Source organism: Lynx rufus, unplaced genomic scaffold, assembly GCF_022079265.1.
Source record: "Lynx rufus isolate CCGP_SWC_20201006 ecotype Redwood Valley unplaced genomic scaffold, mLynRuf1.p SCAF_2, whole genome shotgun sequence".
NCBI classification, from domain to species: domain Eukaryota; kingdom Metazoa; phylum Chordata; class Mammalia; order Carnivora; family Felidae; genus Lynx; species Lynx rufus.
In genome coordinates, this window is record NW_025814834.1 from 192,249,087 (window position 1) to 192,263,760 (window position 14,674).

The 14,674-nt window shown below is 41.6% G+C and overlaps 1 protein-coding gene across 13 annotated transcripts in view; it reads right to left on the minus strand.

Moving 5' to 3' along the window:
• The window catches only part of MACF1 (microtubule actin crosslinking factor 1), a 231,296-nt gene that overhangs the window by 198,706 nt on the left and 17,916 nt on the right, over positions 1 to 14,674 (minus strand). For all 13 annotated transcript variants that reach the window (XM_047084219.1, XM_047084220.1, XM_047084212.1 and 10 more), the window contains exon 2: positions 8,511 to 8,572. In XM_047084219.1, the coding sequence (XP_046940175.1) occupies positions 8,511 to 8,572 (62 nt within the window). The remainder of the gene's footprint in view (positions 1 to 8,510; positions 8,573 to 14,674) is intronic.

Below are 14,674 nucleotides of genomic sequence, written 5' to 3' on the forward strand. Positions count from 1 at the left end.
AAAATGCCAGTTATGTTTTACACCTGCAAATAGCAAAATTCAACCACCTTACAAAAAACTTAGGTGAAATGAGTTTATTTTGTCTCTCAGTCTTTGGTTATAATGACTAACTATGAAAAACTATAAAAGATAGATATAGACAGAGATAATGGGGGAAGGGAGGGGAGCATTTTTTCCTGAGAATTTTCAATAACAGAGAACAATAGTGTTTCTGAAGCATATTGGGCACAGCTCTGCCTACAGATGGATAAAGTACTAGCTAACACTAGTGCTTCTATGTTAGAAAATTTTCAGATACAGAAATGGGATTTGGAGGGTTCAATTCATATCCCAAGATCACACAGCTAGTAAACGGTCAGGCCAATAAAATCCAGGTCTCCAATTCTACCCCATTCCAAAGTCTTTATCTCTTCTGCACATATCAAGTTGCCTCTAAAGTTTTCCATAAATCTCTTAAGAAAAAGTCCAATAGCAGGGCACCTGGTGGCTCAGGTGGTTAAGCGACCAACTCTTTCTTGATTTCAGCTCAGGTCATGATCTCACAGCTAAGAGACTGAGCCCCAGGGGCGCCTGGGTGGCTCAGTCGGTTGAGCGGCCGACTTCGGCTCAGGTCACGATCTCGCGGTCCGTGAGTTCAAGCCCCGCGTCGGGCTCTGTGCTGACGGCTCAGAGCCTGGAGCCTGCTTCCGATTCTGTGTCTCCCTCTCTCTCTGCCCCTTCCCCATTCATGCTCTGTCTCTCTCTGTCTCAAAAATAAATAAACGTTAAAAAAAAAAAATTAAAAAAAAAAAAAAAAAGAGACTGAGCCCCAAATCAGGCTCTGCACTAAGTGTGGAGCCTGCTTGGGATTCTCTCTCTGCCCATCCCCCACTCTCTCCCTCTTCCTCTCAAAATAAATAAACTTTTAAAAAAAAGATAAAAGAAAAAGTCCAATAGCCAAAAAAAAAAACAAGCTAACAATGCTGTATGATATATATGAAAGTTGTTAAAAATAAATCCTAAGAATTGTCATTACAAGGAAAACATTTTTTTTCTTTTTTTGCTTTCTCTTTTTATTGTATTCATATGACATTGTGGATGCTAACTAAACTTACTGCTAATCATTTCATAATATATGTAACTCAAACCATTGTGCTATACACATTACACTCATACAGTGATGTATGTCAACTCTGTCTCAATAAGACTGGAAAAGGAAAAGGAAAAGGAAAAGGAAAAGGAAAAGGAAAAGGAAAAGGAAAAAAGGAAAAGTCCAGTGGACCAAGCATCAGATGTTTTAGAGGCAGTCAGACAAAGCCAAGACTGATCAGGAATCATCAATATGTATCTTTTTCTCCAACTAATACTCATGCTATTCTGTCAACAAAAAGATGAGTGAATAACTTCAGCTACTCAGGTTTTTGCCTGTTTGCATTCCCTGTGAAAATCACTGTCAACATTAGCGAATGTCTCCAAAGAATATATACAAATGGCTAACAAACTGATGAAAAGATGCTCAAAATCATTAGCCATAAGGAAAATGTAAATCAAAACTACAGTAAGATACCAGTCCACACCCAAGAGGATGATTATAATAAAAAAGATGGATTATAACTGTTGATGAGGATATAGAGAAACGGACCCTCACACATTGCTGGTGGGAATATAAAATTGTGCAGTCACTTTGGTAAACAGTCTGACAGTTCCTCAAAAAGCTAAACACAAGTTACCATATGACCCAGTGATTCTACTCCCAGGTGAATATCCAAGAGAACTGAAAATATCTGTCCAGGAAAAAAAAAAAAATGAATGCATGTTCACAGCATTCATTGTTCATAACAGCCAGTGGAAATAATCCAAATGTCTATCAATTGATAAATTGGTAAACAAAATGTTGCACATCCATACAGTGGAGTATTATCTGGCAATTAAATACTGATACATGCTATAATGTGGATGAACTCTGAAAACATTATGCTAAGTGAAAGAAGCCATTTACAAAAAGCAAAGGACCACATATTGTATGATTCCATTTATAAAAGATATCTAGAATAGGCAAATCTAAAGAGTCAGAAAGTAGATTAGTGGTTGTCTGGGGCTGGGGGATGGTACAGAGGGACTGGGGTGATGACTGAAGAGTACAGGGTTTCTTTTGGGGATGATGAAAGGGTTCTAGAATGGATTGTGGTGATTGTTGCACAACTCTGAATATGCTATAAGTCACTGAATTGTATACTTTAAACATGGGTAAATTGTAGGCTACGTGAATTAAATCTCAAAATAGCTATTTTTAAAAATTAAGGAATGACTATGTTTTGAGGGATCAAGTCCACCGAGGCCAGTCCTCCTCAATTCCTGTGCATCAATAAGCTAAGGAAAGCTCTGCTCTCCCAGTCCTTTACAGATTAACTTGAAGTTATGGGTGTTATGGGTCAGTCAGTAGAGCATGAGATGCATGATCTTGGTTCAGGGTCATGATTTCAAGCCCCGTGTTGGGTATAGAGCCCATTAAAAAAAAAAAAAAGATTAATTTGAAGTTACAGAAAAAGAAACAGCTTCCCCAAATTTCTGAGTAGCTTTAGCAAAGGGAACAAACTGCACTTGGGTACTTGGAATCAGAATCTGGCCCAAAGGGATTTTAACACTCCCAGCTGGCAAATGAGAAAAGTGTTGCCTGGTCAAGTTAGGTACCCTGTATAAGATCACTGATATGGGAAGTGTCCATCACTGTCTCCCAACTCCAAGTTCAGTGCTCTTTCCCTTCACAAGGTTTCCATGATGCTTGAAGGGTAGAAAGGACATATTAAGAGGACCTCTTCCTTTCCCAAAGAGAACCAAGGATTGTCATGTGGTATTCTTTGACACCTGCAGAAACCCTGATCAAAAAAACCTTTCCTCTAAGACTTAAAAGAAACACAAGCAGCTCAATTTCCTTGACCCAAACTATGTTGAAGAATGATAAACAGGTCAGAGAAGAAAGTTTTAAAGAGAAGAATATGTTATTTATTCTCATCTACACTTATAAAAGGTACAGGGTATGTAAAAGTGAACCTAGTAACTTTTTTTTAAATGTTTTTATTTTATTTTTGAGAGAGACAGTGAGACACAGAGTGAGCGGGGGAGGGCCAGAGAGAGCGAGACACAGAATCCAAAGCAGGCTCCAGGCTCTGAGCAAGCTGTCAGCACAGAGCCCAACACGGAGCTTGAACCCATGAACCGTGAGATCATGACCTGAACCAAAGTCAGATGCTCAACTGACTGAGCCACCCAGGCGCCCCTGAATTCATAGATTTCTTTCTTTTTTTTTTTTTTTAACATTTATTCCATTTTGAGAGACAGTGAGAGACACAGCACAAGTAGGGGAGGGGCAGAGAGCAAGGGAGACAGAATTTGAAGTAGGCTCTGGGCTCTGAGCTCTCAGCACAGAGCCTGATGTGGGGCTCGAACACACAAACCGGGAGCTTGTGACCTGAGCTGAAGTTGGATGCTTAACCAACCGAGCCACCCAGGTGCCCCTGAACTCAGATTTCTAAACTGTAAGGGGAATTCCATATTGATTCCATGGCCAAATTTATCCTTGAGGAAAAGCCTAAAAGCTAATGCTAAAAAAACAGATTATAATTGTCCCAGACTTTTTACCTGTGAAAGACCCGCGCTCATTTAAAACTTTGGATATTTGGGGGTGCCTGGCTGGCTTGACCAGTAGAGCATGCAACTCTTCATCTCGAGGTCATGAGTTCGAGCCCTACGTTGGGTGAGGAGTCTACTTGAAAAAAAAATTTTTTTTAAATAACAAAACTCTAGATTTTTCCTTTTGATGGTTCTAGTATATGCTCAGAACTCTTGGGTTTGTAGGCTTGCATTCTAAACTAGGTTACTTATATATTAAGATGCTAACAGCCTTAGCAAATCTCTTTTAAGATTGGACCAACAGTGTTCTCAACTAAGAAAGAAGAATTAATTTGCTTATTCCACAACAAACTGTTTCCCACAGAGATAGCTGGGGATCCAAGGGATCCTAGGTCAACTAAATCCAGAACTTAGGAGGCTTGGTTGCTTTGATCTTATATCCATCTACTTGCCAATGGCCACGTTAATCTGGGTGTACTTGGGGAGCACAGCAAGGGATGCCTGAACTACAAAAAGCAAATCTCGATCTGTAATTCTCAGACCAAAGTTCAAAGGATGCCAGCATGGAGCAGTGATTCTGATTAGCAGTGACTCCCTCTGAAATATCCCTAGATGAGAAATGCCCTTGGCTGGGTGTCTGAGAAGAGATGAAAAATAGCCGGGGACTGAAGTAAAGTTCTGGCCAGCTTCCAATTTCTAACAATGCTCCGCTGTATTCATCTGGTTTCTCCCTCCCTGGGCCTCCTGTCATCACACAGCACTGAGGCAGAGGTCCAACCAGCAACAGCAGCGAGCCAGTGCATTTGTATTCAAAGTACAAAGTTTAAGGGACAAGCCTGAGTCAGGATAAATTCAGTTCTTCTGATTGTTAGAGATGAGGCATGAAAAAATAAATTGGGGGCATATTTAGTAGAAAGAACAAGTAATTTTCATCATGAGACTTGTGAGTGATCCCTAGCTCCATCCTTCCACCAGCTGTATGATCTTGGGAAAGTCACTTTATCATTCTGACTCTCACTTTCCTTAGTTGTGAGCATCGAGAGGATTAAAAACCTTTACTTCCTTCAGTTATTATAAGAATCAAGCCAGATAAGAATGTGCTTTATAAGCTATAAAGCACTATTAGAATATTACTCAGGGCAACAAATACTGGGTACTTCTCACATCTGTGGTGCAGTACATAGTAGACAAAGTAGTACAATACAAACCCTAGCCCTCAGTGAGTGCACCGACGGAGGAGACCAATGAGTGAGCACACGAGGCATCACTTCAAAGTGGTGTGGAACAGAGAGTGGCAATTAATTTAGTCTAAGGACTGGAGGTCAGATTCTCAGGAAGGTGATATTGGAGCTGGGCCTTAAAGGGTAAGTGGGTGATGGCCAGGCAGAGGACACTGGGATGTGCATTCCCGGGAGAGAGAAATGAATAAGCAAAGAGGTGTGAAAGCACACAGTGTTTAGGGAGCACTGAGTTGTGTCATGTGACCAAGCACAGGCCACACAGGCGAGAATGCCTGCAAATGAAGCTGGGCAGCTTGGAACCAGCTTGGGAAGGGTTCTGCATCATGACAGAGTTCTGTGTCACCAAACTGAGGGCAAATGGTACACACTGAAGGAATTAGAGGGGAATAGCAATTTTCTCTCCATGTGTCTCTTCCTTTCTTCTTTCTTCTGACACTAACAAAATAAGACATAAGATCTGCCTTCAAGTTACAATCAAACAGAAAATATGGAATGTATATAAATACTGTAACAGAAGTATGTAAGGAATACAGTGAGGGCACAAAGAAAAGGGTAGTCAATTCCATATGGGAGATTCCGGGAAATATTTATTGAGGAGGTGTTAAATTGGTATTATGCAGGTAAAACAGAGCTGGAGAAGGCTCCACACAGAGAAAGCAGCATGAGCAAAGATACAGAGTCATAAAATAGCATGGCACATGGTTCAGCAAGAGCCTGAGGTAGGAGGGAAATTCAACACTCTGAGGCTGGAAACGTAGGCAGAAGCCGGGGCCATTACTGATGTTAACAGCACAAGTTCTAGACTTTAGGCTGCCTGAATTCTAAAATTTCAGTTCTGCCTCTTTCTAGTGGTGTGACCTTGAACAAGTTAACCTCCCTAAACCTCATTTTCCTCATTGATAAAATGGGAAAATTATAGAGTCTACAGCAATCGTCAGTGAGGATTAAATGAGATAATGCATGTAAGGGACTTAGTACAGAATGTCCGCTTTACAGGAAGCACTCAGTAAACTATTTTCCTTAACATTGTTACTACAGAAAACAATATTGGGAACTATTACAGTGGTCAAGGCAAGCTGAAGAGGTCCTAGACTAGAACAGAAGTCATGGAGATAGAGAGGAAAAGTCAGATGCAAGCATTTTCTGAGTTGGAAGTGAGTGACTGGAGCTGGTGACAAGGGGATGATTGGCAGGCTGAAAATAGTACGATTCTAGGTTCCTAATTTGGACAGCTAGGTACGTGAGTGAAAATATTTAGCAATTTGGGATGTGTTGAATATAAGATATGTCTGAGTGACATCCAGATGAACGTGTCTAGTACACGGTCTTTGGCTTAGGAAAGAATATAGGAAATGGCTCTATTATTATGTCCTTTTTTTTTTTTTGAGAGAGTGCGTGTGCACACATAAGTGGCAGAGAAAGAATGCTGAGCAGGCTCTGCGCTATTAACATAGAGCCACACGTGGGGCTTAATCTCAGAGAGAACCAACAGATCATGACTTGAGCTGAAATCAAGAGTCAGACGCTTAACAGACTGAGCCACCCAGGTGCCCCTCATTATGTCCTTATCCATACTTTATAGTTTGAAAACTGCCCTCAACTGCAATTCCCATTAAACAAGTGGCCCTAAGGAGGTATGTTTAATTTATGTAACCATCTCCCTAGCTACAGATTACTGAGCTATAGATGGACACCTGACCCATGGAGGAAAAAGAAACCCCAGCCGATCAGATTTTCTATTGTCTTCAGAATGCTGCAGCCACAAGGGTTTATATCACCATTTGAGAGACAACCACCACAGCTTACACACAAGCAATGGGAGAAATGCAGAGACACAGGAGGCATACAGAAAGAAATAAAAGTGAAAGAACACAAGGCCTCATAAAAAGAGAGTAGCTGCGGGGCGCCTGGGTGGCGCAGTCGGTTAAGCGTCCGACTTCAGCCAGGTCACGATCTCGCGGTCCGGGAGTTCGAGCCCCGCGTCAGGCTCTGGGCTGATGGCTCAGAGCCTGGAGCCTGTTTCCGATTCTGTGTCTCCCTCTCTCTCTGCCCCTCCCCCGTTCATGCTCTGTCTCTCTCTGTCCCAAAAATAAATAAACGTTGAAAAAAAAAAAAAAAAAGAGTAGCTGCCTGATAATGTTTAGTTTTTCATAAAGCCTAGCTGCCTCCAGACACCAGATTCTATGAGATCACCTTGTATTCTTTTTCTTCCTGTGCTTTCTTGCATTCCGCGCCACCAGTGATCCCTGTGACTAACACAAGAGACTGCCAAAGACGAGTACAGAGAACAGAACTAGAAAATGGGTAAGGTTAGGTCCCTAGGGACCAGCAACATGGAGAAGTCAGAAAGAAAGGCCAGTCAGAGAGGCATGAAAAAGGCATTCATAGAGGAAAGAGGTAATTCAGGAAAAAGCAGTGTAGGAGAAATAAAAGAGGGTTTTAAGGAATAATAAATTAGTCAACAGTATCAGATGCTGTAGAGAAATCAAATAAGAGAAAGACAAAACCAGGCTACTGGATACAGCAATTAAGAGGTCACTGGTGACCTTTCCCAGAGCAGTAATCAATATAACTCAAAATTTTCTGAATTATTTGAGTAATTATTATACAATATTCAAAACTTTTGTTTTCAAATATTGACTGCCATATTAGTCACACTGCTTAGCCTGAGGTGTGTGTGTGTGTTTTTAATGTTTTTATTTATTTTGAGAGCGAGAGTGTGAGCAGGGGAGGGACAGAGAGAAGCGGTGACAGAGGATCTGAAGCGGGCTCTACAATGACAGCAGCAAGCTCAATGTGGGGCTCGAACTCACAAACTATGAGATCATGACCTGAGCTGAAGTCAGACACTCAACCAAGTGAGCCATCCAGGCGCTCCCTGAGGTGGGCTTTTAACAGGCCTCTGCTTGGGGTGCCCGGGTGGCTCAGTCGGTTAAGCGTCCAGCTTCAGCTCAGGTCACGATCTCGCGGTCCGTGAGTTCGAGCCCCGCGTCGGGCTCTGGGCTGATGGCTCAGAGCCTGGAGCCTGCTTACAATTCTGTGTCTCCCTCTCTCTCTCTGCCTCTCCCCCGTTCATGCTCTGTCTCTCTCTGTCTCAAAAATAAATGTTAAAAAAAAAATTATAAGAGGCCTCTGCCTAGGTTTCTCCTCTATTTAAAAATAATAATAAAATCTGTCCCTCCCCACCAACCCCCCTGCCAGCAATTCTGGAAGTACTCTGCATCTTAAACTGCATGGTGGTTATAATGTATATGCACATGTAAAAACTGCTTAAACATTTACGATTTGTACACTTAGAGAATAAAAGCCCCTCTTCCCCATCCTTACACAGTGGTCAAATCTAGAAAAAAAATAAAGAAGGGAGCTTAGAAGATAATTTATAAAGCTAGGAACAAAGTGTTCTTTGAATCTAGGAATCACCCCCCGGCAACCTCAACCCTCAACCTTCTGAGGTAATGGCATTTATTACTGTCGTCTCCAAGAAACCGATCAGTACAAGTTTCCACACTGTTATGACTATGTTAGTTATTTTTAAAAAGTCACATGTGTATCTACACTGAGCACATGACAAGCAATCTGAACTACCCAAGAGACAAGACTGATAAATCCAGCTGAAGAGCAGCCAGAGGTGCCAGTGCAACATCTGTGAAGGAGTCCTACCTTCATCAGGTGCTTATTGACCCATTTGGTGAATGTCTTCTTCTGAACACGGTCCCGTTCATCTGTAAAGGAAACACAGAGAAGGCACTGGCTTAGTGCTGCCCAGACAAGTTCCCACACGCCAGCTTCGTCCACACCCCAGCTTCTCCGTGGACTGTGAAGATAGTTTCCATAGACCCATGAGAAGTGTCTTGTTGTTGGGAAGATTTGGCCTCTCTGGACTTCCTCCCCTGTCCCGACCATGTTGCCGCTTTACAGATGAGACAGAATCCCATATGGCTCAGAAACCATATTGTGGCGAAGTCTCTTTAACATCATAATCCTCTGGGGAGTGAGTGATTCTCTGCTTCCCCCAAAACAACCTCCATAAAGCCAAAGCTGTGAACACCACCTGCAGAAGAGGTGGAGTGGCCTTGGCATTTGGGACCCTTGTATTGGCAGTGGTTACATCTCCCTCTCTGCAAACTGATCTGCCTGACCAATGCTCTGCCCCTACCCTCTCCTGTCCTACTTTCCTCACCAGCCTTTACCAATCAGGCAAAGTCAGAAAGCTGCTCAGTTTACCCACACTGCACATCTCCCCCACCCCTTCCTTCTCCTAAGTCTTACAGAGCCACTTCTTTGTAGGCAAATTCTTCATTCTCCATTTTGTGCACCTCTTTAACAAATACATGACTGCCAATACTTGGCAATCACTGTTCCAGAGGCCTGGTCTTGCAGAGGACTCCCTTTCTACCACACCCACCAATTCCCCAGCGTGCTTCCCAACTGATCCATCAGCCTTGCTCTTTTTCTTCTATTTGAAGCCTATGCTATCCCCATACTACCTTATTCAAATCATCCTTGCTGTCATGGACCACTCCCTGCCACCTGTCCCCCTCCACATGGTAAATCTACCTTAACGTCCGCAACAACTTAGTTCACACTGATTATCTTCATAGGCACCCTCTGGCATCCTCAAATTACTTGATCTCCTGTGCATATCCAGCCATCACGCTGCCATTCCTGGGCCTCATTTCTGCTCCAAACATACCTACTTAACAGTCATCTTTATCAACCTTCTGTACCTCTAATCATTCCTAACCTTCATCACTCCATTCCCTTTAAGAGCATCTAAGATTATTCCAGTCTATGCTAGACAACACAGTTAAGCAATTCAAAGCTGCCATCATTAATACCCCAGGAACTGTCATCTGCCTAACCTTCTACCACTACATTCACCGTGACAATCTGCAAACCTGAATTACCACATTGCTCAACTCTTCCATTTTTTGCTCCAAGTCAGTCAGCATTCCAGAGAAGAAAGTGGCAGAAGTATAGAACTCTGGTTCACTAGCAATCCACACAAACATCAGTGCGGTTTTCCCTCCCCGCTGCCTGGTTCTTCCTTTCTAACTGACTACCTAGTAAGGGTCACATAGGCACCATTCCAAATAATGCCAACACTCTCTCTCTACTTCTAGGTGAATGTACTACCTGCTCACATTTCTAAGTTTATAGCCATTTGGTAAGGCTACCTCATCCCTGTCTCTGGTCTGAACTTCACATCCTTCTTTTCAGCTTTGAATCCTTTCCTGCCTTGCAAGAACACTGATCTCTTCCTACTATATACCACAGAACTTAGGAGTTAGAATTAGTTATCTAGTGTTATTCCCTGCTGAAACATGATTCCCTTCAACAACAAAGAATCATCTATTCGGGGTTGAAAGGTGTGCCCAGATCCTGCATGCTTCTATAATATTCCTGATATTTAAGATTTAATAGAGAATTTACTACCTCCTAAGGCAATACATATTGATTTAATAGTTCTATAAAATGTCATCATCTGCTTCACTATAAACTCTACCTATTGGCTCTCATTTGGAACTGTTAGAATTTTTTTCTTAACTTTTCATTTTATTTTTTATTTTTTTTGAGACAGAGAGAGACAGACCATGAACAGGGGAGGGGCAGAGAGAGAGGGAGACACAGAATCGGAAGCAGGCTCTAGGCTCTGAGCCATCAGCCCAGAGCCCGACGTGGGGCTCGAACTCACAGACCGCGAGATCGTGACCTAAGCTGAAGTCGGACGCCTAACCGACTGAGCCACCCAGGCGCCCCTAGAATTTTTTTTTTAAGTGTAGGCTTTCACTTAATAGAGTCCTGTAAGTATTCAAAGCCAAGATCTTTATTAGATTTGACCACTGTAATTCCAACGTATTTTGATCTTTTTAGATGCTGATTCAGTTTTCTAACATCTTCATTATCCTTTCCAAACCTGTGTCATCTGCAGACTGAATCAGAATCCACTTATAACTCAAAAAGTTAAAAACAGAACTATCCTACAACCCAGCAATTGCACTACTAGGGATTTACACAAAGGATACAAAAATACTGATTCGAAGGGGCACATCACCCCAATGTTTATGGCAGCATTATCAACAATAGCCAAATTATGGAAAGAGCCTGAGTGTCCATTGACTGATGAATGCATAGAGATGTGGCATACACACACACACACACACACACACACACACACACACACACACGATGGAATATTACTGAGCCATCAAAAAGAATGAAATTTTGCCATTTGCAATGATGTGGGTGGAGCTAGAGTGTATTATGCTAAATGAAATAAGTCAGTCAGAGAAAGACAAATACCATACGATTTCAATCATATGTGGAATTTAAGAAACAAAACAGATGAACATAGGGGAAGAGAAAAAAAGGGAGAGAGACAGAGAGAGAGGCAAACCATGAGACTCTCAACTACAGAGAACAAACTGAGGGTTGCTGGAGAGAAGTGGGTGGGGGGTGAGCTAAATAGGTGATGGATATTAAGGAGGGCACTTGTTGGGATGAGCACCGGGTGTTATATGTAAGTGATGAATCACTAAATTCTACTCCTGAAACCAATATTACACTATATGTTAACTAACTAGAATTTAAATAAAAACTTGTAACAAAAACAATCACAAAAGAATCCACTTACAACTGTAGTCTCATCTAAATCACTGACACTTTGCTCACACTATTTCTCTTCATGACATGCTAATCTCTCCTTCTCTACCTCTCCAAATGCTATTTATTCCTTAAAATTTAGTTTATTCATTTACTCATTTCTTCTTTGAATACGTCTTTATTAAGGACCTAGGTCCCTAGAAGAGCCTGTGTTTGACTCTGACAATAGATACCAAAGTCACTGTCCCTATTCTTTAAAAGAGATGACAGGGCACCTGGCTGCCTCAGTTGGTGGAGGCAACTCCTAATCTCAGGGTCCTGAGTTCAAGCCCCACAATGGGCATGGAACCTACAAAGAAAAGAAGAGAAGAGAAGAGAAGAGAAGAGAAGAGAAGAGAAGAGAAAAGAAAGAAAAAGTCTAGCAGAAAAGAGAAATAACTTCAGTACAGTTTGATACATGCTATAACAGAGCTAAGCACAGAGTGCTCAAGAACACAAGAGAAATGGTTAAGCTACCTGAACAGGAGAGGGAAACATGAGCAGTTAGTGAAAGTTTCCAGATGAATGACTCTACCTAAACCTTAAAAGATGAGTAGAAGTTAGCCAGGAATTAAAAGGAAGGGACAAAGCTACTACACGAAGTTTCATGTAATGCAAATTCATGGAGACAACTGGGAGCTTATGTTCAGAGAAGAGCACAGAATCAAGGATGGTTGAAAGACAGGATGTATATTAGGTAGTGGAGAGATTTAAAACTAGATAGGATGGCATGGGTCAAATCATGACCGTTCTTGCAAACAAAGGAGTTCAAACTTTACCACTAAGAAATTGGTAGAGATAGGTAAGAGGAAGCTTTGAAAGATTTTAAATAGGAGATGACATGATCAGATGTATGCTTGAGAAAACTACTCTGGCAGCCTTTCTTGACAACTCCAGGCTCAACAGTCTCTTTGTCCTACACATTTTTATGGTTCTTACTATGCTAATCACTCAGTCAGCACTTATATATAGAGTCCTGGCTTTTAATATGCTTACTCTCACATCACCCATGAGATCATTAACTCCTTAAGGAAGGAGACCATGCTTTACTTTTTGTATCTCCCAAAGCTGCTAACAGCTAAAGCTCTGCAGGATGTGACCTAAAACAAAAACTTTCTTGACTGGCCAATATATGATTAGAAGACTGGCTAACAAAACACACAGAATGAAATCACAGCCAAGTTACCTACAAGAAAACAGTCCAACAGGTAAAAAAGCCAACAGCGCAGTGTCACCTGTGTGCTGAAACATGCAGCCATGATGAGAAAACAAAAAGCCAACTGAAAGTTCTGCCCCACCCCCTACATTTTCACCACTACCAAACCCATTCTGCTTCACTACACTTAATACCTTCTTAACCAAGAGTGGCCTGTTTCTAATTTTACAAAATTCTCACCCTGGAGACACAAGTTTTCCTTCTTATTTTTCTTTTCAGAATTTATTTTATCACAAAAGCTGTATGCGTTTGCTGTGACAGGTTAATACATAGTTGGAAAAGTTAACAAATGTCCTTTTAAACTGATCAACTTTTTTTTTTAAATGGATTTCATGCCCAGCGCGGAGCCCAACATGGGGCTTGAACTCACCACCCTAAGAGCAAGACCCGAGCCAAGATCAAGAGTCGGACACCCAGCCGACTGAGCCACCCAGGTGCCCCTAAACTAATCAACATTTTAAAGAGGCGGAATTCATAGGATTTCTCTTTAGTCCACTGCCTCCTTTATTTTAGACCTAAAGATGCAACGGGCATGATGGAGACTGTTCATTCCATCTTACTATATCCATAAGCTATTCTATTCACCTACCAAGTCCTTACAGGACAATAATGCGCTAGGTAGACCTAATGTTCTCATATCAGTCATGTTTCTAATAGCTAAAAAACTGACTTTCAATTCAGGAGTGAGAGGTCTGAGTACTTACTCTGAACATAATTACTAAGGGCAACGTGATTACAAGCCCTTTTCAAGACCAGCTAGCCTGCTTTAGAGCTGAGCCAGAAGCTCCTCAGAAACGGGTTTTATGGAACAACAGTGCCCCAAAGCTGGAGGATTCTTTTTTAGGATCCTGTGTTGCAGACCCATCAATTATATGCAAGTTCTTTCCGATTTAAGCATTAAGACAAGGATACTGCAGTACCTGGGGTTTAAGATCATTAATATTTTTAGCAAGGAAATTCATCAGGGAAGCCAAAGAGCAACTTTAACTATTATACCTTCAAAATGCTCCAAACAGCTCAGACTTTGAAACTTTTAAAATAAGTTTTAGGTTTGGCTTCCTACACACAAATCCCTAATTTAATTCCAGGCCCAGCAAAGGTACAATTTTCAAAGGTACCCAAGTCAATCAAAGAAAAGGCCATATTTTTGATGCTTCTTATAAACTTGGCCCCACCAAAGGCTATGAACTGACAACAAAAAACCCAACTGCCCACTGGGAAATTCTAAGATTGTACATATTGAGGCACCAATTAATCATTCAGGGATTACTTAATTAGAAGGATTTAATACTTGTTTCCAACTTTTATTAAGGGCATTACAGTCCACTGAGCTACCAATATACCCTAATTTTCTTTCTTTTTGTTTCACTGGCAGAGATGTCCTTCCTGTAACTTAGGCAAGTCCTTCCACCTAAAATCTGGATCCCATCTCTTCTCTTCCCTCAGGAACCTTAATCCAACAATTATCCCCTAGCTTGTATATCTTTAACTTCTCTCTTTCCTTTCCCCTTGGCTTCCTGAACAAGTATGATGACAATGTTGTCTCCACTTCCTCTCCTCCTAGTCCCCCATGTGACCTGTGTGGCCTCCAGCCCCACAAATTCACTGAAACTGCTTTCTCCACAATCACCTTCCTGTCAATTCAAATGACACTGCTGATCATTCCTTCAGCTTTTAAACCCACTCTCCCTCATGAATCTCAGACTCCATTCTACCCTAGTGTTCCTCTTCCTCTTTGGGTTATTCCTTCTCTTCTGCTCACTCCTTATATGTTTACTCATCCTTCACCCTCTTTCCTTCATTCTGTATTCTTAAGATACAGGTGGGTGTTATGTGCATGGTGGAAGGGGAAAAACATAGCTTTTATTTGTTTTTATTTTTTTTAATGTTTATTTTTGAGAGAGAGAGAGAGAGAGAGAGAGAGAGAGAGAGAGAGAGAGCATGAAAGTGAGGAAGGGGCAGAGAG